This window comes from Narcine bancroftii, chromosome 1 (genome assembly GCF_036971445.1).
Source record: "Narcine bancroftii isolate sNarBan1 chromosome 1, sNarBan1.hap1, whole genome shotgun sequence".
Classification (NCBI taxonomy): domain Eukaryota; kingdom Metazoa; phylum Chordata; class Chondrichthyes; order Torpediniformes; family Narcinidae; genus Narcine; species Narcine bancroftii.
The window spans coordinates 210,732,631-210,758,052 of NC_091469.1; the positions used below are offsets into that span (position 1 = coordinate 210,732,631).

General features: G+C 39.7%; 1 protein-coding gene across 1 annotated transcript in view; it reads left to right on the top strand.

The window, feature by feature from the left end:
• Window positions 1-336: 336 nt before the first annotated feature.
• Window positions 337-25,422, top strand: part of hsd17b4 (hydroxysteroid (17-beta) dehydrogenase 4) — a 142,906-nt gene continuing 117,820 nt past the window's right edge. The window contains exons 1-3 of the mRNA XM_069889995.1: window positions 337-442; window positions 12,050-12,103; window positions 13,991-14,098. Coding sequence (XP_069746096.1) covers window positions 370-442; window positions 12,050-12,103; window positions 13,991-14,098 — 235 coding nt within the window. The 5' untranslated portion in view covers window positions 337-369. The remainder of the gene's footprint in view (window positions 443-12,049; window positions 12,104-13,990; window positions 14,099-25,422) is intronic.

The following is a 25,422-nucleotide window of genomic DNA, read 5'->3' on the forward strand; positions in this document are numbered from 1 at the left end:
GAATTGGTTGAAACCCAAATGCCATACGTTGCAGGGGTCAGATTGAGATGGTCCATCATCTGCATATCTTGATGGTGTTATAGGACTTTTTCAACTCTCATTTAAAAAAAATATAATTAACAAGGATTTGGATACAACTTTAACAATCCCATAGAATTCTTTTCACTAGTCATCTTTTCTTCCAGCTTGTTTAGAATTAGCTGGGTGAAAGGGCGATTGATCTTTGGTTGCAGGAATTGTTGCAAATTCAACTCTGGGCGACCTGGACCTTTTGATGGACGGGCAGGGCGCTGGGTCCGGCCCGCACCACCCAGAGTGCAGAGCGCGCAGGCGCCGCGTCAGCTGACGGGGCGTCCCGCGAGCGGCGCAATGGCTGGAGCGAGGTCGGTGGAGCCCTTGCGCTTCGACGGGAAGGTCGCGCTGGTGACGGGGGCCGGAGGAGGTGGGTGACTGCCGGTGCACGGTGTGTTGGCGCAGCTCAGCGTTGGGGGCGCCGCGGAGCAGCTGGACCGAGGTTAAAGGTCGGCCGTTTGCAGCCCATTGCTGGGTGCCCAGGGTTGGCAAATTTGCACTGTTGAGTGTGTGTTAATTTTTAAACCAGGCTTTTGCTTATTCTAAATTATTCTCTGCGTTTAACTCAATTCATTGTCATCTTCATACTACTGAACTAAAGCAGTGCATTTGTCCTGAATATTTCCTTTGACTAAATACAAAAGGTAAAATTAGAAACTTAAAGTTGATCCCTCTAGTGTTTCCTTTAAAAATTGCATTGTACATTATTTGAAACATACTGAATAAATTGCATCTTCTTAGACAATCCCTTGGGCTTGATTTGCATTTAGCTTTGGTTTGTTTTTGGGTGAGGCCAGTGTGGGAATCGAGGACGCCTCCATGGGTCAGGAGGTGCCCAGTGGGGGCAAGGTGGTATGCTCCTGTCACTCCTTGTGCTCTCAATACCCAACCTCCAGATTCCCTGTTTTCTGTGGTGAGTGAAGGGGTGAGAAGTTCCCAGCCATCAGTGGGGAGTTTTGCCCTTTAAGAAGTGAAGAAATAGGATCAAGAGGCTGCTCTGCTATTCAATGGCTGATCTGATGTTAGGCTCATCTCCACCCTTTCCCCACATCCCTTAGTTCCCCTACTATGTAAAAATCTATTCAGCCTTGTCTTAAATATATTTACTGAGGTCACTTCCACTGCTTCAATAGGCAGTGAATTCCACAGATTCACCACCTTCTGGGAAAAGCAGTTCCTCCTTATCCAAAATCTACTACCCTGGCTTGAGGTTATATTCCCTAGTTCTAGTTCTAGGGAACAACCTGCCTACATCTATGGCTTTCATAGTTTTGTATGTCTTTATGATCCCCTCTCATTCTTCTAAATTCTAGCAAGTACAGCCCTAGATGATTCAATCTCCTTATAGGCTAACTCCCTCATCTCTGGAATCAGCCTGGTGAACCTTCTCTGCACCGCCTTCAAAACCAGTATGTGAGAAACAGAAGAACCTTCACAGAATTTGCTCGAGACAAAAATTGAGAACAAAGAACATTTATTATACCACAATGCAAAGTTGGGTGCTTCCCCTTACCCTGGGAATACACTCATACACTGGGGCTCACCCAACTTTTATACAGTTTATTTCAGTATAGAAGTACCCTCCCCCTTACATTCTTCTGCCTCCTGGATGAGTTTGGCATTAGGCAATCCTGACTGCCTACGTGCTGTTTCTGTGAACTTGGAGGACCAGGGGGTATCCTGTTGGTGTCCCATCATGTCATTGTCCTATCATGTCATTGTCCTTATTCACACCTTCCTGACTCTCAGGGCTGACTAACTTCTTACATGCAGAACTTGCTAATTCTGTCTAAGGCTAGAAGACCCTTATCTTATTCAGACTAACTTTACTTCCTACATTCTATTATCTAATATCTATCCTTATCTTATTCATACTGGTGAACTTGCTGATTCTGTCCAAAAGGCTAGAAGACCCTTATCTTATTCAGACTAACTTTACTTCCTACATTCTAATATCTATTCTTATCCTATTCATATTGGCTTTATTCATTACACATATATCTATACTAGTTTCTTCATCTTCATATTTTTATATCAGTTTTACTCATCTCTCACAATCCTCACTTTTCTTTTAGCTATGCTTAGTGACTTCTCAACTGGAATGTGTTACTTGTAAACTTGGTCTTTTTCCCAGCGGGTCAGTAAACGAACTGCAGTCTCAGCATCATCAGACAGAATTTGGGAAACATACATCCTTTGGGTTATAGTGTTCTGACGAGGGGTTTGATGAATTAAATACTGCACACAAGTCTTTAGGCAGGGGAGCACCATAATGGCCAGAATAGCGAGTCCAGCTGCTATAAGGGCTGTGGGTATCAGACTCCAGTTGCCAATAAAAAGTCTAGTCCATCCCACCAAGGTTGCCAAGTCTGAACCTGGGCATGGGAAGATTTTTGAACTCCTGAAGAAGTGTCTTTAACCGCCTGACCGTTGTGAGCATTGTCATTAACCAGTCTTTCACAAACGCTGCCTTCAGCTGCCAATGAGTAATCGAGAGCCAGGCGGTTTTGTTGAACTGTGGCTCGTATCTGTCGTCTTTCTTCAGCCCATAAATTCAGGGCCATCACTGTCTGTTCGGTGATGATCTCCAAGGCTGGAGTCTGATTAAACGATTTAAATGCCAAGCAGCTGTGGTGTTCTGGAGCAGCTTACGTCGTTTACAACTGGAACTCCCCTTACAGTGGTGGTTCTTAACATTCCGAATGTCTGTGTGACCCAAAGGATGATTTACAGGAGACCAAGTTGGGGAGGGGTGTTTCTTGTCACTTAACCTGTGAGTTGCAGCTTGTCTGCGAACATTAGCATATGTATTCACTCTATCTCTACTACATTCTGTCTGTCATTGTCCCACCATCTTCTTTGTGCTATCCCTTTAAAACTCCTCTTTTTAATACCTGTAGAGGCCAAAATACAAATCAAATCTACTCCTCTAGAGCCGTTCTGTTCCCCTGGTCCATGTTGGGATCCTATATTAACCCATACCCCACTATGACTATACTTTATATCTGTGCCCTGTCTACATTCTAAAGGTAAATAATTGTCACCTCTGCTGCCCCTATTCCAGGAGGACTTAATACATTGTGAGTAATTTAGTGATGTCCCAAAAATTGGGAACCAACAAGTAAACAATACAGTAAATGGTAAAAACAACATTATAGCACTTTTTCCCGGCGTAGTGTAACTTTCAGATCAGAAGGATGAAGGACTGCACGCCAGGTGGAGGGTACATTATCGATGTCGTTAGTCTGTGGTTCAGTAGCTTGTTTAATTCGTTGGATGTGGCTCCATCCTTTTTCTTTCGTTCGCACGGCAGTGTCTGTAATCAAAAGTACACAATAGGGGCCATCCCAGACAGGTTTTAGTTGGTGATTTTACCCAATCACCAGGTTTAATAGAATGAATAGGATACTCCAGGGGTGGGCAGTAACAGCTGCATGTCTATTTTCTCCGTGAGCGCAGCCTGTTTGGCAGCTGCATCTGCCTGTCTGTTCCCCTGTGCTTCAGGACTGTCACCACTTTGATGTACACATGAACTACAGCTATTTCCTCAGGTAATGTAAGAGCATCTAGAGATTGGACAATTAAGTTTTCATGGATCAACTTTTGTCCTTTTCCAGTTATCATTCCCCGCTCTTTCCAGATCTTCACAAAGGTGTGCACTACACCAAAAGCGTACTCTGAGTCTGTGTAGATCGTGCCCACCTTGTTCTCTAGACCTTGGAGAGCTCTACAGAGGGCATACAATTCACAAGATTGTGCTGACCAATGACCGGGAAGGTGACCGGCTTCAATCACCACGCCTTCTTTCCCATCCACTACACTATACCCGCTATAGCGAGTGCCATCAATGCAACGGGAAGATCCATCAATAAACTACCTTTCACCCTCCTGTAAAGGCTCATCGCTAAAATCCTCTCTAACTTTGGTCTGTAAATCTATTACCTCGAAACATACATGCTCTAACTCATTTATGGCATTGTCAGAATTTGGAGAAACCAAGAAAGCTGCTGGATTGTGTTCTTTATTCGTAATCAGGGTCAAATCATCCTTATCCATTAGGATCGCTTCATATTTTAAAATTCTAGAGTCTGTGAGCCACCTTCCAGCACGTTGTAAGAGAATATTGCGGACTGTGTGAGGGGTGTGAACTGTCATCGGGGCACCAAACGTAATCTTTCGTCCTTCCTCAACTAAAATAGCAGTGGCTGCGATGGCTTGCACACACTCTAGCCAACCACGACAAACAGGGAGTAAAACTTTTGACAGAAAAGCAACTGGCTGTCTACAGCCTGCCCTCTCTTGTGTTAGTACTCTGGTGGCTACACCTCCTTTCGCATTGGTATATAGGTCAAATGGCTTATTTAGGTTGGGTAAAGCCAACACTGGGGCACTAATAAGGCGCTGTTTCACCAAGTTAAAATCTTTAATCTCTTCCTCTGTCCAGACAACAGCTTCGCCCCCTAGAATTGTGAGTTTATCATAGAGAAATCTGACCAGGCTAGAATAATTTTCAATCCAGATTCTACAGTATCCCACTAAACCAAGGAATTTCCTAAGTTCTTGGGCATTCTTGGGAGGTGGGATCTGTAGAATACCACGTATCCTCTCTGGACTTATTTTACTTGTTCCCTGACTTACCAGATGACCTAAGTATTTAACTTCTGATTGAACAAATTGTAATTTGGATTCGCTCACCCTGAGACCCTTATTCTCCAGAATATTCAAAAGTTCAACAGTATACTGTTTAACTAATTCGTATGTTTTTTCCGTAATTAACAAATCATCAACATATTGTATCAACTGACAATTCTCTCTCCGAGGAGCCTTATCTAATATTTGTTCTAAGACCTGGCCGAATAAATTTGGTGATTCTGTAAAGCCCTGGGGAAGGACCGTCCACCAGTATTGATTCTTGCGTCCAGTAAAAAGATTTTCCCATTCAAAGGCAAACATGTCTCTGCTCTCTGTTGCTAACGGACAGGTCCAGAAAGCATCTTTGAGGTCAATCACACTAAACCATTTACTATGGGGATCGATTTTACCCATTGTATAGGGATTAGGTACAACCGGGTGATGGGTGAGAATAATTTTGTTGAGCTCCCTCAAGTCCTGCACTAATCGATAGGTACCGTCTGGTTTTTGGACAGGTAAAATTGGGGTATTAAAAGGTGACATACAAGGTTCGAGTATACCATCTTTCACCAACTGGTCAATTACTGGCTGCAGCCCCTTTCGGCTAGCCATCAGAATTGGATACTGCTTTCGTCTAATTACTTGCTCAGGATCTTTTAGAGTAACTTGCAGGGGAGGAATATCTAACACTCCTCTATTGCCTCTTTCTGCCCGTACTCCAGGATTTATTAGTTCTCGATCTTCCTCGCTTAATACATACAATTGAACCCCGATACCCGATTCCTGTGGTCTGGTGCCGATAGCCAATTGGTCCTGTAAATCTCGTCCTAACAAACAAACTCCAGCTTGGGGAACTAGTAAAATATCCTCTGTTATTATCTTTTCTCCCATTTGTATTCTTACATCCCTTAATACAGGGGCCATAAAATCTCTTCCTCCTACTCCCGAAATCATCACTGTCCCCTCTATCTTAACACCCTCGGGTGGTTGTAAAATACTAATCTGGGCTGCCCCAGAATCTACTAAAAAGGTCATATTGTCACTGTGGGGTTCTATGCTTAAATTTACCAATGGTTCTCCGTGCAGCCTCACGGTGTGTATTGACTGAGAACCGTGACCCACCCCATTCATAATCTGCTTCCATCTGTCGGACTCTGGCTTTACCCTACCCTTAATTTAGTCTATGTGTCGTCTGAGTCCAGCATGTTTGTTAAATGAAGTGATAGGAGAATCAGTTTATTACACAGCACAAGAATAAAGCTTAACAGAGCTCTGGTTCAGTCGTTAGTTCATAGGTCACCTGCACAGTGAGCTATTCCCCAAGACTGACCTCTACTGTCCAGTCTCTACAGTTTATATAGCTCAACCTTATCATACAGAACAAAAATTGGCTTCTTTTGCTAGATTTCATTATCATACAGATCAAAAGTTGGCTCTCTTTGCTAGATTTCTTGCATAAGATTTATCACAAGTAATTTCCTGCTCTGCAATTATCTGGGGTGTAGAGCTCCCATCTTAATCCTCAAGGTCAGAATATCCTGTTGTTTTGATCAGAAATCAATTCATACCCCAGATATTTCTAATTATTTCTTTGTTCTCATCTGGCCATGTTCTTCTGTTCTACTAAACACCTCCTTCTGTCTTAGCTTCTTACTGATTCCATTCTCTTTGTTTCTGACAGTCTCTGTCAGATTCTTTTTTGTCTCCTTTTGCCTTAACATTCCTACTAAATTGTTTCATACATATCCTCTCTTTTGTATTTTGGGAGCAGGCAATTCTAAACCTACTGTAATCAGCCAACTTTGCTACATACTGTGGCTGCCCCTTACTTACATTACTTTTTCCCTTCACCATGAGGTAAATATTAAATTGTTACATAGTACTGGATTCATGTATACAAACTGAATAGTACATAAGCATATATTCTACATATTTTCTATGATTAATTAACCCCTATATTCCAACACATCAGTGTGTAAGGTCGCGTCTCCCTGACTCGCATTGGGCATTCTCTCTTAAAATGTCCCTCCTTTTACAATGGTAGCAAACTAATGCTCCTGTTTCCCAATTCCTACAGGGATTACCACGAGGTCCCGGGAACACTCGTCGTCCCCGGAATTCCCCTCCTGCTCTGGTCTCTACTCTCCCACTCCTGGAGCTCCTCACAATGTCCAGGAGCTGGCACACAGCCCCTACCCTTTCCTTGCTGTCCCTCCACGACTTCCTTGACTGCCTGCATCAAAATCTTAGCCTTTCCTTTCTGTTTATTGGGCATTCTCTCTTAAAATTACACACCTCAGTACTAGTCAGGGGCACATTTACAAAACCGAGACCCCCTCCCATGGGAACTTCCCGTAAATGTCTCATCCAGTTAATTTCTGGCTTATCCTCTCCTTTATAATGTTTAGATTCCTGCTGTCCGGGAAATGAAACAAAGGGTTCTGCCCTTTCTTCCCGGAGGGTCTCACACTGTTCTGAATCAAAGTCTCCTCCCTCTCTTGTTAATAAAGGTGGTAATCTAGTACTTTGTGAATGGGTCATCATACCACCCCTACTTTCTTCTCCTTTCTTTAGCTGTGGGGGAGGAGGGGAAGGTGCAGAAGGGTAGAGCATAGGAGAGAGGGGAAAGATAGGAGCCGGCATAGGAGGAGCATAAGATGGAGGAAGGGAAATTAACACATCCCATCCTTGTGTTTCAGGGACAAAAGGTTCCTTATCTTTCTTGTCCTCGCATTCCTTTTCATTCAAAACCAGTTGATCAAACGATCCACTGAGCCAGCAGGCTGCATATTTCCTACTCTCAATATTATCTCTTTGGCTTTGATAGAGCCAGATGTTCAATGCCTGACACATCCAGTCATCCTCGGATCCGAGCTTTGGCCAATATACCAAACTCCCTTTTATCGGACTTTTAACCCATTCCAGACAGCAATACCTGACCATGGTCAGTTTGTCTTTCCCACGGGTTTTCCCCGCACCCCAATCAGATAGCATTAATCCTAACGGACTTTGCTTAGTTATCTGATTGTCCCGTCCTTCCTTAGGACTATTTCCCTTGCTACTCACACCTCCCATACTAACAGGTAAGTAAAATTCCTCTTACTGGGATCCAGTAGCTATTCCTAGCGTGCTTCCTTAACATCCTCCCGTCGTTTGTTCTCAATGCCTCTTCTCGGATATCACTCGCTTCATCCACTGACAAGTCACCCGCCGTTTGTGAGTCCAGCTGAATCAGCCGGGGTGCACCTACCCTCGTCGTCGGGCACTCCGTCAGTGGAGGGAGTGGGATCCCGGACGAGCCCCCATTTGTAAGAAACAGAAGTACCTTCACAGAATTTGCTCGAGACAAAAATTGAGAACAAAGAACATTTATTATACAACAATGCAAAGTTGGGTGCTTCCCCTTACCCTGGGAATACACACATACACTGGGGCTCACCCAACTTTTATACAGTTTATTTCAGTATAGAAGTACCCTCCCCCTTACATTCTTCTGCCTCCTGGATGAGTTTGGCATCAGGCAATCCTGTCTGCCTAAGTGCTGTTTCTGTGAACTTGGAGGACTAGGGGGTATCCTGTTGGTGTCCCATCATGTCATTGTCCTTATTGTCCTTATTCACAAACCTGCCTTTGTTCTAATTCACACCTTCCCGACTCTCAGGGCTACAACCTTATATGCAGAACTTGCTAATTTTGTCTAAGGCTAGAAGACCCTTATCTTATTCAGACTAACTCTACTTCCTATTCATACTGGCTTTATTCATTACACATATATCTATACTAGTTTCCTCATCTTCATATTTTTATATCAGTTTTACTCATTTCTCACAAGTACATTCTTCCTCAAGAAAGGAGACCAGCACCGCATGCAGTACTCCAGATGCAGCCTCACTTGTGCCCACACCTCCTCCCTCATCACCATTCAGGGTCCTGGACAGTCCTTCCAAGTGAAGCACACTTGTGAATCTGCAGTGGTGAACTACTGCATCTGGTGCTCCCATTGTGGCTTCCTCTATATCAGAGAGACTGGATGCAGACTGGAAGACCCACGTTTCTCTCTGTCCCTCTTCCCCTGCCTCATTTCCTCCAGCTCTGCATTCATGGAGCAACCCCTCCCCCATGAATTCTCAGCTTTTCTCTCCTGCCCTCCTCGCCATGTCCACTATGGTCCCCCTGCGCCTTTTTATTCAGGCGCCTGCCTGGTTTTTCTTGTACCTTGATGAAGCTCTTAGGACTGAAATGTTGGTTATACATCTTTGTCTCCTAGGATGTTGTGGGACCTGGTGAGTTTTTAAAATTTCTTTGGAATAATAAGTTGTTGTTCAGGTCCCTTGTCGTTCGGTGTGTGATAGAATATTTGTTGATGTATTTGGGAGAAAAGGTAAAATTAGAGTAGGTTACATACATACACACACTTTAAAACAGATCTTATTTGAAATATCGAAGAATTCATACAGTAAATTTACAGAAACTTTGGAGAATGCTGTGCACATTTCACAAGTAGGTGCTAATTGAAATGACGTCATTAAAGCAACAAGCAAGTGACGCTCTGGCTATTAAAAAGCTCGTTGCAAGGGTTTTGACAGAGTGCACAGAAAGGTCACTCCTGGATTTTGTTTACCTAAAGACAACAGCTTGACCAAGAAGACTAACTCCTATTGTTTGCTGGAGAAGGTCAGGGGTTCTGCAAATGAGAGAGTAAATAACATGGGTTTTCTGGCAGTTGAAGAGACAGATAGGCAGACAGACAGGCAGCTGAAACAAACAGGAGAAGCTGATTGGAACTGAAACACTCCAGAGTGGCGGATGGCTGGAATTGCTATCTGTCTGATGATTCTCTTGGAATAAGAAAACAGAAAGGAACTCTGTGGTAGCCGAAAGAAAGAGGTTATCATCTGGAGAACCCTGATGGGGCAAGTTTCATCAGCGAGACATTGAGGTGGCTAATGGTGGTACCTCAGTTGTGGAAATCCTGGAGCAACAAATTTCTCTCTGCAAACCCTACGAGAACCTTCCTGAGCACCAAAGCCGGGTGAACTTTATTCTTGTTAAATTCTGTGCGCGGTATAAAAATTGGCTGCAACGAAAGAACTTGTAAGAATGAGAAGTGAGATTGAACTGTGAGCCAAAGAACTTTTCTTACATTTACACACACATCACATACACGTGCGCTTAGAATTAGAAGGGGGTTAAGTTGGGTTTGATTTAGTTAAGCTAATAGAAATAAGTTAAAGTTTGATTCTGTTTTCATGTTTAAGGATAATTAAAAATTTTTGTTCAACTACTTGTCTTGGTGAATGCCTATTGCTGCTGGGTTTTGGGGTCCTTTGGGCTCGTAACAGGTGTGGGCGATCAAGTCTCTTCATCCATCATGGCTTCTGACCCTTCAAATTGTAGTTGTTTCCTCCTCTGTTTTAACCTGTCTGTCTCTTCTTCTTTTTCCTTCCAGCGTTCCAGTTGTAACTAAATGTTCTAATGATGTGTCCGAAGAATTTTGATTGTTGTCTTTTGATTCTTTTAAGTAATGTGTGTTTTGTTTCTGATCTTTGTCGAACTTCTTCATTTGTTATCCTGTTTGTATGCCTGTGCTGCATTGATTATTTTTTCCATTGTATCTGTGATGGTCCATGACTTCCAGCCATACAACAAAGTAGGAAGAATGAAACAGCTGAGTGTTGGGTATAAGCCCACCTTCTGCTGGACATCATGACGCCCATGTCATGATGTCACCCTTCCAACTCTGTACGTCAGTAGCCGTGTTATTCTAATAGAAGTAAAGGATGAGAAGGCATCACGTCTCCGAGTCTTAATTGTGCGAGGGCCTGCACAACACTGCTATTTTCTTTTTTGTTAGGATGTTTCTCATTTCTATAAATCAGTGGTTCTCAAACTTTTTCCACTCACATACCATTTTTTCCCTATGCCATTGGTGCTCTGTGATTAGTAAGGGATTGCTTAAGGTGGTCTGTGAGTGGGAAGGGAAGGTTGAGAATCACTGCTCTAGACCAAATAAAAAACACACACACAAATGCTGGACAAACTCAGCAGGTCAAATAGTGCCTTTATGTAGCAAGGGTAAAGATACATCAGCAACGTTTCGGGCTTGAGCCCTTCATCAAGGTGTGAGAGATGTTCGAAATTTGTGAGAGTGGGAGATGAGAGGTGGGGGGTGGAGGGGGGGGAGACACTGCAGGAGGGACGGAGAGGAGTCTAGGCTAGGTGGAGAGAGAAAGGAAGTAGGGACTGGAATTAACTAGTTAAAGGGGGGTGGGGGGGTTGGAAGGCAAGTTGATTAGTGGAATGCAGTGAACTCAATGTTCAAGACCTCGGGTTGGATAGTGCCCAGATGAAAAATGAGGTGTTGTTCCTCCAATCTGCGGGTGGTCAGGGTGGGGTAATATGAAAGACCATGGACAGACATGTGAGGTTGAGACTGTGACTCAGAATTGAAATGGTTGGCTACGGGGAGGTTGCTTTTGTTAAGGATGGAGAGGAGGTGCTGGGCGAAGTGATCTAATCTGCGACCAGTCTCTCTGATGTAGAGAAAGCCACAGAGGGTGCACCAGATCTGCTCTAGACTCAATTGTTACCAAAATATTTTGCTTGAGAAAAATTGTCATTGGCCCATTTCCTTTTGGAGTTATGAAACCATGCACATAAAGAGTCAATTAGGTACGATTAAAAGAGTGGTTTTCAAACTTTTTAAGCAATCCTTTACTAGTCACAGAGCACTACGGCATAGGGAATACTTATGGTATGTAAATGGAAAAAAGGTTGAGAACCACTGCTATTAATCCTATTCTTGCATTTATGTCTATTTCGCATCTGCCATCAGATGTTACCCATGATCCAATTTGTGAACTTCTAAACTAACAAGTCTAAAAGTTAAATTGCAGAAATTTTCTGCTTCAACCTCAGTCAAAGATGCAACTGACATTCAAATGATCAATGGAATGAATGGCAGATTAATAAATCTTTGTTAGCCTTGTTGAATAGAACAGGAATGTTGACATGAAGCAAATTTTTAATTGTTTTAAGGGAATTTCATTTATTAACATCAGAAAGGGCAGGCACACCCATTTACATTTCAGTTAAAGGAGAGCAGCTACAATAATCCTCTTGTGTGGAGATGCATTCAGTTATATATAAAATGTGTATTAACCAATTATTTTGTAAAATATGTTTACTTTTTAGAATAGCTATATAGGAAAAAAACTTCAGATACCTGTATATGAAATTGATTTGCCATTTTTAAATCAGTTTATTTATGAACTTTCATGCAGATATAGGAGGCAAAAAAAATTGTCTGCAAGGTATTTCAAAGTAATTTTTTTTGTTTTCAAAGGGTTGGGAAAAGCATATGCATTGTTATTTGCAGAAAGAGGAGCTTCTGTTATTGGTAAGTGCTTTTTAAAGTTCAATTCACGATCAAGCAAAATGCACATTTTCTTGAGTTTTATTTTGTTGCCTAAATTTACCCCAAGTCTTCTGAGATGTTGACTTATTCAGCTGTGTTACTGTAGGCATTTGGCATGTCTGATATAGAACCTTAGAGCACTACAGAAGCAGGCCCTTTGGCCCACCTGCTCTGTGCCCAACTCTTATTCTGCAGAGTACCATTGACACAGAAGAGACCTTTTTTTTGCACTTTCTGACCATTAGTGAATCTTAATTGTTGACTTAAGTTAAAGCTAAACCAAATCCTGCTTTTAGGGCTATGTGCGCATGTATTCCATTATTTTTGTAGTCAAGATTAAGAATCATAGTTAATTTTATTTCATCTGCTTATTAATTTGAGATTTTGGCAATGTTCAAGGCTTTCACGTTGGTCTTTAGGGGTCTTGATGCCTAAAGTTATGTTCTCAAAGCAGCAGTTCTCTGTGCTGCGAACAACATGATTTTGTAGGTGATTGGAATGGAAGTGAATTAATTGGTTTTATTGGTAATGCAGAGGACTGTTGCATTCACCAATTTTAGAATGAGATTTCAAACTGGAGCATATCAGTTAATATTTTTGTACTGCTTTTGCATCCATTAAAGTCAAAATACTTTATCACTATCAGTTTTTCACTATAATCTTCAGCTAGTTATTTAATTGTTTGCATGATTATTATCTTTAGATGTTTGGAATTCAATAATGTGGAAGTCATACAATGTTATAAAATGCCAGGGGCAGATCACATTTGTTTTTTTAATCTTTCCTTGTGAAGGATAATTTGGTTAGAAAAGATTGGATAGTGCAGAATAAACTATTGTTGGTATGTAAATAGATTAAGTGGGTAGGCAAAGATTTGGAAAATCAAGTATGAAGTGGGAGTATGTGAAATTTTTATATTTTGACATTTTAATTCTCAAAATGGTGTGAGAAGGTAGAGTCTTGATGTAAAGGAGTCTGGAAGTTCCAGTGCAAGAATGGCAAAAGTCTGGGATACATGTTCAACTCTTAATTAAGAAATCAAACAAAAAGGTGTTATTTATTGCTGGAGATAATTGTACGTAAACTAAGATTATGCTTTGGGATGGGGATTGATCTGACTACTACTGGTGTATTATGTACTGCAGAATTAATGTATTGGAAGCATCCTGAAAAGAGGTTTAGTAGATCAACCTGAAATGGGCAGAGAAAAGTTTGGACAGACTTGGCTTGTACCTGCTGGAGTTTAGCAAAGAGATGTCATAATCAAAACACAAATTCCTGATGAATCTTGATGGAATGAATGTTTCCTTTATGGGAATGGGAGGGGGTTCATTTAAAAAAAAAGTGGTTACCCATTTACAGCAGAGATGATGCAAGATTTTTTAGCTTCATTTTCGTAGGAACTTGCTCGTTAGGTCGTGGAAGCAGAGCTTTTTAATGGGTAAATGGACCGTAGATAAGCAAGGGAGAAAAGGAGTGGTGAAAGGTTTCTCTGCAGACAGAAATGTAGAGTTGGCTTGTTAGGACAACTGTAGTCTTATTAAATGGCATAGTATTTTTTTAAAATTCAGACATATTAACACAGTAACAGGCCATTTTGGCCCATGAATCCGTGCCACCCAATTGACTCCCAATTAATCTACACTCCCCTGTACATTTTGTGTACATTTATAACCTGTATAAGAACAGATTTTGTATGTGTCCTGCTTTTTTTGAGCTTGAGTTGAGGATGATTGATTTGCAGTGTTTAAAGTAATTAAAACATATTTGATATACATAAAATCCCTCTCTAGAGGGAAACGAAATAAAATTTTGCATAATTTTACATCTTTTTTGTATTTCTATAACCTGTATCATTTCTTGCCTCAGTCAATGACCTTGGTGGTGACATCAAAGGAGAAGGCAAATGTTCATCTGCGGCAGACAGAGTGGTGGAAGAGATCAGGGCAAAAGGAGGCAATGCTGTTGCCAGCTATGGTATTGTGTTGAGCTTTTTTTATTTAGCTTGGCTTGTTTTATTTTATAAATGTATCAATATGTTTTTTTCCTAACTTGGCTGTTCTCTCAAAGATAATGTTTTTAAAGGGGAAGAAATTGTAAAGTTAACTAAAGTCTGTAGATGCTGGAGTTTACGAATTCATAGGTTCAAGTATTGAAAAAAAATAGCAGCTTGGGGCATTCCATCTTGAAAGGAACTGAACCAGCTAATACTAGTTGCAGGTTTGCGGTAAGTTAATTTGTGGAAAAAGTGTTTGCCCATGCTACGTGATGAAGTATAAATCTTGCCAAGAAACCTAATGTGCCAGCAGGAATAGGGTTGATTAACGTTGCTTGCACTGAAACCCTGCACTCTTCTTCAAGCTGCATTTACCCCTTGTGATTTTGTGGAGATTAGTTGAACTGGAGGTCAACATTTGTGATCATTATTTGATGAGTATGAAAGTTTATTGTCATATACTACTTCATAGTAAAAAAAAATGTTATACAGTACAATTCTGATAACCCAAAATGGTTGGGACCCGGCCTATTTCGGATAAATTATATTTTTTGGAGAACTGGTCATTTTTTTTAAAAAAACAGCCCAGTGGCAACAGAAAATCACTTGTAAATGTGTTTAAACAACAAGTGAAGGCTTTTAAAGCATGAAATAAGGTTTAGTTCTCACCACAAAACAATCTGAACAAAATAAGATTTTTAAAAATTTACATTTTTTTCAACCTGTGACATCAGTTTGGTGCCGTAAAAATTTCGGATAACTGAGGATTTCTGATTGTTTCAGATATTGTCATTTTCCCAAAATTTTTCGGAGGCAAAATTATGTCATTTCGGTTTTGAAATGGTTTGGATAAATGAGGATTTCTCATTTTTCTGAAATCTTCAATCATCTGAAAATTTTTTTGGAGCTGAAGAAACGTCACTTCTGGGTCCAAAAAAAATTTTGGATAACTGAGGACTTCAGATAATCTGATATCAGGTAATTAGAATTGTACTGTATGTAATAAGATAGATAATGAAATATATAATACAGTTGCAGCTTGTGGGGGGGGGGTTAAAGTGAATAAATAATGCAAGAGACCTTTGATGGTCCTGGAGTTGTATTGTAATTGATGTACTATGAGGAGGTTTAAAATAGCTGTGGGAGTAAAAGATTGAGGTGCTGTTCTTCAGGTTTCTGAACTTTCTGCAGTGAGAAGAGACTGTGACCAACATGACTTTCTGAAGTTGAGTACTTTCAGGAGGTCATGTCTCACATGGATGTGTTCAATGGACAAGATGTCACATCTGCAATGGACCTGGCTTGGTTTAATATTCAATTTATTGTCATGTAATAAAAACAGTGCAATATTATAGGAAATTTGTCTGCCATAAAGCAGACAGATTTGCCATTAGCAGAAGTTGTCTGAAGTACCTCTCAAAGTTAGAGAAAGCAAAACACAAAGGAGTTCACTTGGAATCACCATGTGCCCATGGTTTTGCCTCCAGTGCTCCTGCAGTCCCTTCAGCCATACAGAGACCAGTCCAAACCATTAGCAGCCCGAGCTCCAGTTCCGAACATCCGACACGATCAGGAACCCTTTAGCTCCCTCTTCCAACCCAGTTCTGATACCTGGTAGCCCTTCCGCCTCTTGAGCCAGTCTCCAGCAGTCCGCAACCTGGTGCAAGTCCTTTGTCTGCAATCGCTAGCAGCCCTCAGCCTGCCTGAGTTCCTCGCCTTGAGTGGCCAACAGCTTGCTGTCGGTGTGTGTCTTCAGCCTTGCTGGTCCTCTGCTGTGGTCACTGTCCCCGTGGGTCGACGACTCTGCTTCTCCTTTTCAAACGGTGGATGCTCTCCCTTTTTCTGGTGTCCTGCGCCAGTCCTCTGCTTACCTGGAGTTGTAACTCCTCATGGCTGCTGCCAATCATAGGTGCTGCCATCTTAGGCATAGACTCCATGGTTGCAATGTTTTTAAAATAAAATCACCATCAACTTCACTTTCAGGCCATTCAAAACCTGTATGGAGCTGATGGCAGTCGGATTGGGTGGTTAGACCCCACGTGAGCACTGTGGCTCTGCTCCCTGCTTTCCGTGGGTCTGCACTAGGGGCAGCTCTGCCATACCAGCAGTTTACCTTCTGCATTCCTTGGTATCCGAGTTTCCAAACCAGGCTATGATGCACCAGTTGATATACTTACAAGTTTGATGGCATAATTGACACTACTCTGCAGGGTCTTACTGCCTGGTCCTGATGCTGATGGCTGTGTACAGGGATTAAACAGCCTGTTAAAGGAGGAGATGGTGATTTTTTTTTTAAAACCATCCTGCAATCATGGAGGTTTGTGCTCAAGATGGCAGTGCCTGTGCTAGGCAACATACCATGAGGGGTTGCAGACTCAAGGCGAGCAGCAGACTGCCACAGTTCACCAGAAACCGATAATAGCTCCTGTTGAGAAGAAATCTTGGAAAAGGTCCTACAGGGAAGGTGACCATGGCAACGGACCAGCAAAGGGTTCAGTGGTTGAAGGACTCACACAGGCCAAAGGCTGTTGGTGACTTGCAGGAGAAGGTCACTTACTAGGCTGCCCGAGAATGGCTCATGGGAATCAAGTATTGGAATCTTGGATTCAAAAAAATGCTGACTGCAAGAAGGCCTTCCGAAGGGCATTGGGTACTCGAAGATTCTTAATGTTATCTGACATTTGGATCAGGAGCTCTGTTTACCAGTGGTTTCAACAGGTGTTTGTGAAGCTACAGAGTCTGTGGGAGTACTGGAAGTGAATCTACGGACACATGGTGTCTCTCTCGCTTCTCATTCTCTTATCATTTGGGGCTCTGGGCAATGCTAATGGCGATTCTTTGCTTGCCTTTCTGACAGGCAAAAGCTGAAGTATGTCGTGTATGTTACATTTTTTGTAATATTATGTGACAACAAAAGGAACCTTGAATCCCTTCAGACTCCTGAGAAAGTAGAGCGCTGGTGTTCCTCCTTCATGGTTCCCTTGATGTGCTTGCCCCAGAGAGGTTCTCAAAGCTGTGAATCCCCTTGAAAATGAAGCTACTAGCCATCTTCATTGTCTTCCTGCTGATGAAGATGGGTACATGATCCCTTGGCCTTTCCTTCCTCAAGTCTTGAAGCAGAGGGTTTGTGAAAGGAGCATCTGAGCATCGTGCCTAAAATGGTCTTGGAGCCATTTGGCAGTTTGATGCTGTCCAGAAGTCTTTCTAATTGTTTTAAAAGTTCATCGAGAGTAAATGGCATTCAAATAGTTCTGTTCAAGTAGTTTCAAGTAATTACAAGAAAGTTAACAATACCTTGAGCTACTAGAAATTAAGAAAAGTAAAAATGGAAAATAAATGATGACTATATTTGGCTTTCTTAATACAGTTCAGTTACCCATTAAAATGAAATGTCCTTGCTAACATAGCTGGCATAAAGATATGCTTATCTATCAGACCTCACTGACAAAAGACAAAGGAGGAAAAACCCAACACCCAACCCCAACCAACCAATTTTCACTTGCAACCGCTGCAACCGTGTCTGCCTATCCCGCATCGGACTTGTCAGTCACCAACAAGCCTGCAGCAGACGTGGACAAACCCCTCCATAAATCTTTGTCCGCGAAGCCAAGCCAAAGAAGAAGAAGAAAGAAAGAGAAAGAAAGAAGGTTAAAAAATGCAAAGTGCATCTGGCTACGTGGTTAGCGGGTTAATGCTTCTCCCTGGAACAAAAAGTTGGGTGTGCTGGGAGGTGACCATCAGGGAATTTAAGATGAAGGTAAAAATTAACCATACATACTGACTTGCACCACACTGATGTTCAGCCTGAAACACTGCAGGGACAGTATGGGCAAAACTCTCAATTCTGATTCATTGCAACATTAATTTTTCCTTCTGAAGTATGATTATTGAATACAGGTGTAGTTTTGGTATTCTTTGATTTTTCTAATTAATATTGTGTTGGGGTTTTGTTTTGGTGTGTTATAAGCCATTTTTCAAGTGTGGGAAATTTTGATTTTGGGAATATCTCTTTGACCTGAGTGCCATGGTATTCCGAGCAACAGGATATTCTGGCTCGGGCACTGCACCTTATGAATGTTAATTGCCTAGACCCATCCCCTGAGGGAAGAGATTCACATATCAAGCACCTCTGATACAACTTTAGGATGTATCTGCCCTATGGCATCGGTCCTCTTTACATCAAATCAAACCATAAATCTCTCAATTGCACACTTTATTTTAAACAACATAAGGTTTCTTTTAAAGAAAGGCTTAAATCATGACAGAATTAAAATTCTGCTTGACTTTGAAGCCTTTCTTTGATCTATTTAATTAATTCCTCTCCAAAGTTTGTCAGTGTGTTGCAGGAGGATAGCATCTACATAAGGGCCGGATATCATCTATATAAGGGCCGATTGGCACCTCTTGGGGAAGTTGAATGGGTGTAAATTGCGTGAGATTAACTGTGGCAGTTAGTGGGACTATGGAATGTGTTTCGTCTCATGTTCCAAGTAAATGTAAATGCTCTTGTAAATTAGAATATAGAATGCTACACCCGCATGGTATATACGTGTGTGCGCGCGATACGAAAATAATTTTACTCAATTCATGATTTTATGTGCGATATGCATGAAAAGCAGTAATTAATGTTGTTTCATTTAAACTTATAATGGATGCAGCTCCATAGTTTTTTTTCAGTAATGCAAAGGCACACATAATGCATTTTCTGCCGCTGTATATTTGGGAGAATTTCCCAACACTTTGGAGGTCCATTCCCTGGAGAATGTTTCTATTTCCCCCCTTTTATGGTGGTACCTAATCCTGTTCCCAGTTATCCGCGTTTTGATAAGCATTGAAGCTTTCCTCTACTTCACATTTCCAATTTTTCTTGGGTTTGTTGATGGTTGTCTGTTTATAAATCATTGGTACTTCCTTGAGGGAAAAGTCCAGGTTACTGCAATTAATGAAAGCAACAAACCTCACCAGTTATTGATTGTACATGTTTTGTGACTGAAAATGACCTGTTTCGTTGCTGCACCTTTTACTGTATAATTAAAAGATAAATCATCCTTTTTTTTAAAAATTTTTTTTATTTTTCACACCATAAATCACATTAGCCATGATACACACTTTTTCCTTTTCACACATATACAGTGACATTTTCTCCCCACCCCTCCCTCCTCCCAACCCACCCCCCCCACCCCCCCTCCCATCCATTTAAGGTATACAATCTAGGATACATTAAACCAGTCAGACAATGTTGTCACTCAACAAAAAAAACACACCAGAAATTCTACTCTTTTCTTTCCTTCTCCTTCCATCAACTTAGGTAATGATTGTTCCCGTTAGGTTTTCGCTATTGTATTTAATGTAAGGCTCCCATATTTGTTCAAATATTTCAATATTATTTCTTAAACTATATGTTATTTTTTCTAATGGAATACATTTATTCATTTCTATATACCATTGTTGTATTTTCAAATTATCTTCCAATTTCCAGGTTGACATAATACATTTTTTTGCTACGGCTAGGGCTATCTTAACAAATCTTTTTTGTGCATCCTCCAAATCAATTCCAAATTCTTTGTTTTTTATGTTACTTAGGAGAAAGATCTCTGGATTCTTTGGTATATTGTTTTCTGTTATTTTATTTAATATCTGGTTGAGATCTTCCCAAAAGTTTTCTACTTTCTCACATGTCCAGATTGCATGAATTGTTGTTCCCATTTCTTTTTTACATCGAAAACATCTATCAGATACTGTTGGGTCCCATTTATTTAACTTTTGAGGTGTAATGTATAGTCTGTGTATCCAGTTATATTGTATCATACGTAGCCTCGTATTTATTGTATTTCTCATCGTTCCAGAACATAATTTCTCCCATGTTTCCTTTTTTATCTTTATATTTAAATCTTGTTCCCATTTTTGCTTAGTTTTACCATTTGTTTCCTCATTCTCCTTTTCTTGCAGTTTAATATACATATTTGTTATAAATCTTTTGATTATCATTGTATCTGTAATCACATATTCAAGGTTACTTGCCTCTGGCAAACTCAAACTGCTTCCTAATTTATCCTTCAAATAGGATCTCAATTGGTAATATGCCAGCGCTGTATCTCCAGTTATATTGTACTTATCTTTCATTTGTTCAAAGGATAAGAATATATTTCCTGAAAAACAATTTTCTATTCTTTTAATCCCTTTTTTTTCCCATTCTCTAAAGGAAAGGTTATCTATTGTAAAAGGGAGTAACTTATTTTGCGTCAATATTAGTTTTGGTAATTGATAATTTGTTTTATTTCTTTCTACCTGAATCTTCTTCCAAATATTGAGGAGATGATGTAATACTGGAGAAGTTCTATGTTGTACCAATTTTTCATCCCATTTATATAATATGTGTTCAGGTATCTTTTCCCCTATTTTATCTAATTCTAATCTCGTCCAGTCTGGTTTTTCCCTTGTTTGATAAAAATCTGATAGGTATCTTAATTGTGCGGCTCTATAATAATTTTTAAAGTTTGGCAATTGTAAGCCTCCTTGTTTATACCATTCTGTTAATTTATCTAGTGCTATCCTCAGTTTCCCCCCTTTCCATAAAAATTTCCTTATTATTTTCTTTAACTCTTTGAAGAATTTTTCTGTCAGTTGTATTGGCAATGCCTGAAATAAGTATAATATCCTTGGAAAAATGTTCATTTTAATACAGTTTATCCTTCCTATTAGTGTTAGTGGTAAATCTTTCCAATGCTCTAAATCGTCCTGTAATTTTTTCATTAGTGGATAATAATTGAGTTTATATAGTTGGCCGAGATTTTTGTTTATTTGTACACCTAGGTATCTTATTGCCTGCATTTGCCATCTAAATGGAGATTCCTTCTTAAATTTTGAGAAGTCCGCATTATTCATAGGCATTGCTTCACTTTTATTTACGTTAATCTTGGAACCCGACACTTCTCCATATTCCTTCAATTTCTTATATAATTCTTTTATTGATAGTTCTGGTTCTGTTAAGTACACTATAACATCATCCGCAAATAGACTGATTTTATATTCCTTGTCTTTTATTTTTATTCCTTTTATATTATTATCTATTCTTATCAATTCTTCTAGTGGTTCTATAGCTAACGCAAACAATAAAGGTGATAGTGGGCATCCCTGCCGCGTTGACCTGCTTAAGTTAAATTGCTTTGATACATGTCCATTTACTGTCACTTTCGCTAACAGTCCCTTATATAATGCTTTAATCCAATTAATATACTTCTCCGGTGAACTGAATTTTTGCAATACTTTGAACAAATAATTCCATTCTACTCTGTCAAAGGCCTTCTCTGCGTCTAAAGCAACTGCAGGTGCTTTATTTCCTTCTACTGCATGAATTAAGTTAATAAATTTACAAATATTGTCTGTTGTGCGTCTTTTTTTGATAAATCCAGTTTGGTCTAAATTTACCATTATCGGTACATGCTCTGCTAATCTGTTTGCTAATAGTTTAGCTATTATCTTATAATCTGTGTTTAGTAAAGATATTGGTCTATATGACGCTGGTGAGAGTGGATCTTTCCCTTGTTTTAGTATTACTGTAATTATTGCTGTTTTACATGAATCTGGTAAGCTTTGTGTTTCATCAATCTGGTTGATTACATCCAGGAGGGGCGGAATTAATAAGTCTTTAAATGTTTTGTAGAATTCTATTGGGAATCCATCCTCTCCTGGTATCTTATTATTTGGTAATTTTTTTATTATCTCTTGTATTTCTACTATTCCAAATGGTTCTGTTAATTTATTTTGTTCCTCTATTTGTAGTTTTGGTAGTTCAATTTTAGTCAGAAATTCATCTATTTTCCCTTCTTTCCCTTCGTTTTCAGTTTGGTATAATTGTTCATAGAATTCTCTAAAGTTTTCCTTAATTTCTTTTGGATTATACGTAATTTGTTTGTCTTTTTTCCTTGATGCCAATACCATTTTCTTAACTTGTTCTGTCTTAAGCTGCCATGCTAGGATTTTGTGCGTTTTTTCACCCAGTTCATAATATTTCTGTTTTGTCTTCATTATATTCTTCTCCACCTTATATGTTTGTAGTGTTTCATATTTTATTTTTTTATCCGCCAATTCTCTTCTTTTAGTTGTATCTTCCTTCATTGCTAATTCTTTTCTATATTTACTATTTCCCTTTCCAACTGCTCTGTTTCCTGATTATAGTCCTTCTTCATCTTGGTTACATAACTTATTATTTGCCCTCTAATGAATGCTTTCATTGCATCCCATAGTATAAACTTATCTTCCACTGATTCCGTATTTATTTCAAAATACATTTTTATTTGTTTTTCAATAAATTCTCTAAAATCCTGCCTTTTAAGTAACATGGGGTTTAATCTCCATCTATACATTCTTGGAGGGATGTCCTCTAGCTTTACTGTCAATATTAAGGGTGAGTGGTCCGATAGTATTCTAGCTTTATATTCTGTTTTTCTTACTCTATCTTGCATACTAGCTGATAACAAAAATAGGTCTATTCTTGAGTATGTTTTATGTCTAGCCGAGTAATATGAATATTCCTTTTCTTTTGGGTGTTGTTTCCTCCATATATCCAAAAGTTGCATTTCTTCCATTGATTTAATTATAAATTTGGTTACTTTGTTCTTTCTGTTAATTTTTTTTCCCAGTTTTATCCATATTTAAATCCAAATTCAGGTTGAAATCCACTCCTATTAATATGTTCCCTTGCGTATTTGCTACCTTCAAAAAGATATCTTGCATAAATTTTTGATCTTCTTCGTTAGGTGAATATACATTGAGTAGATTCCAAAACTCCGAATATATCTGACATTTTATCATTACATATCTCCCTGCTGGATCTATTATTTCCTCTTCTATTTTAAATGGCACATTTTTATTAATTAATATAGCCACTCCTCTTGCTTTTGAATTATACGATGGATGCTGCTGTTACATGTCCTACCCAATCTCTCTTTAATTTCTTGTGCTCCAATTCAGTTAAGTGTGTTTCTTGCACAAATGCTATATCAATTTTTTCTTTTTTCAGTAAATTTAGCAGTTTCTTCCTTTTAATTTGGTTATGTATTCCATTAATATTCAAAGTCATATAGTTCAACGTAGCCATTTTATACTTTGTTTATCTTCCCTTTCCGTTTTTCCATCATTACCTTTCCTCCTTTTCCATTTCTGTTTTCTTATTTTAAACCCTTTATAAGACAACATTCCTAAAACATCAAACATTTTCCTTATTCTCCTATTTAAAACTTCTTTAGCCCCAATCTCCCCTTCCCCTCCTGTGTTGTCCTTTATCCCTTGTCGGACAACAACATCTCCCCTCTCCATTTGGGTTTGCGAATTCACTCGCAAGCGTCAGCTGATTTTGCAGTGACCGCAACTCTCCCCCACCCAGCCCCCCCCAGAAAAGATTTTACTTTTCATATGTAACAAAGGTCACTCTTTTAGTTCCCTCCTTATTCCCTCTATTCCATTTCCTTCCCTTATTAATTCTTGTCTATACTATCTATATTTTCCTCTAAATACCGATACATTCACGTATGCACATTATACATATACACACTTATACTTCTTTACCCACATACATATAAATCGTGGTCATTTTTACTCTTATTACACGTCTTCATCCCTCAGTCTATTTTGTAATTGTTCTGCAAATTTTCGTGCTTCTTCTGGATCCGAGAATAGTCTGTTTTGTTTTCCTGGAATAAATATTTTCAATACAGCTGGATGCTTTAGTATAAATTTATACCCTTTCTTCCATAAAATCGCCTTTGCTGTATTGAACTCCTTTCTCTTCTTTAGTAGTTCAAAACTTATATCTGGATAAATGAAGATTTTTTGTCCTTTGTACTCCAGTGGCTTGTTGCACTCTCTTACTTTTTCCATTGTCTTCTCCAGTACCTTTTCTCTTGTAGTATATCTTAGGAATTTTACTAAAATAGATCTTGGTTTTTGTTGTGGTTGTGGTTTAAAGGTCAATGCTCTATGTGCCCTTTCTATTTCCATTTCTTGCTGTAGTTCTGGACATCCTAGGATCCTAGGGATCCAGTCTTTTATAAACTCTCTCATATTCTTGCCTTCTTCATCTTCCTTAAGGCCCACTATCTTTATGTTATTTCTTTTGTTATAATTTTCCATTATATCTATTTTCTGAGCTAACAGTTCTTGTGTCTCTTTAACTTTTTTATTAGATTCCTCTAATTTATTTTTTAAGTCCTCTACCTCCATTTCTACTGCTGCTTCTCGTTCCTGCACCTTGTCCATTCTTTTTCCCATTTCTGATAAGGTCATATCTATTTTATTCATTTTCTCTTCTGTATTGTTTATTCTTCTTCTTAAATCATCAAATTCCTGCGCTTGCCATTCTTTAAATGACTCCATGTATTCTTTAATAAGAGAAAGTAAATCCTTTATCTTGCCTTTCCCTTCTTCTTCTATTTCACTGTACTCTTCCTCTTCCTCTTCTTCCTCTGGGTTGGCCACCTGCTGCTTCTTTGTTGCCCTTCTCTTCTCTTCTTTCTTGTTTCCATTGTCTTCTGTGTTCTCCTCTTGCTGCAGGTGTTCTGCAGCTGTCGTTGCCGGCTGTGGAGATCGACTCCCCAGCTGGTCACCCCTCCCGTAGGTGTGTTTTTTTTCATGCGCGGTTGCGCACTTTTACTCGGCTCAGCGAGCCATTTTTGTAGTCCGGTTTCTACTGACCTGAGGGAGCGGGTTTCTCTCTCCACCGCGGGCCTCTTCGAGCAGGTAAGGCCTTTTCCTTCATCTTCCGTTGTCTTCTCTTCCTCTCTTTTTACCATTGGTTTCGACTTTTCTTTTTTCGTCGCCATCTTCTTTGCACCTTTATACTCACTTTTCTTTAACTTTTATTTCTGTGCCTTTGTGTTTTCCTTTGTTTTTTCTGACTTTTCTGGAGAGGGCTGGAGTTCACCGTCCGGCCACTACTCCATCACGTGACTCCCCCCGATAAATCATCCTTGATGATCGCCTACTGTCTCACTCTGAATTTTGAAATATGCTGCCCAAAAATACTTTGGGTCTTGTTATCTTCAGGATGCTGGGGAGCTATAAAAATGGAATGGATGTGAGGCTTTGCTTTCATCCATCAGATTGAAGTGTCACCTTGAGCTTCTGGTACCTCCCAGCACATTCCCATTCTGCCCTCTGCCTCTTACTTTGCTCCAGCAAAGATTAATGCAGATGGAGAACAACAAGTTATTTTCTGATTGAATATCGTACTGCACTAAGTTCCACAATGCTAGTTAATCTGCAATTGACATCTTCATTTCAAATTTCCATTTTTTTCTGCTGTTAA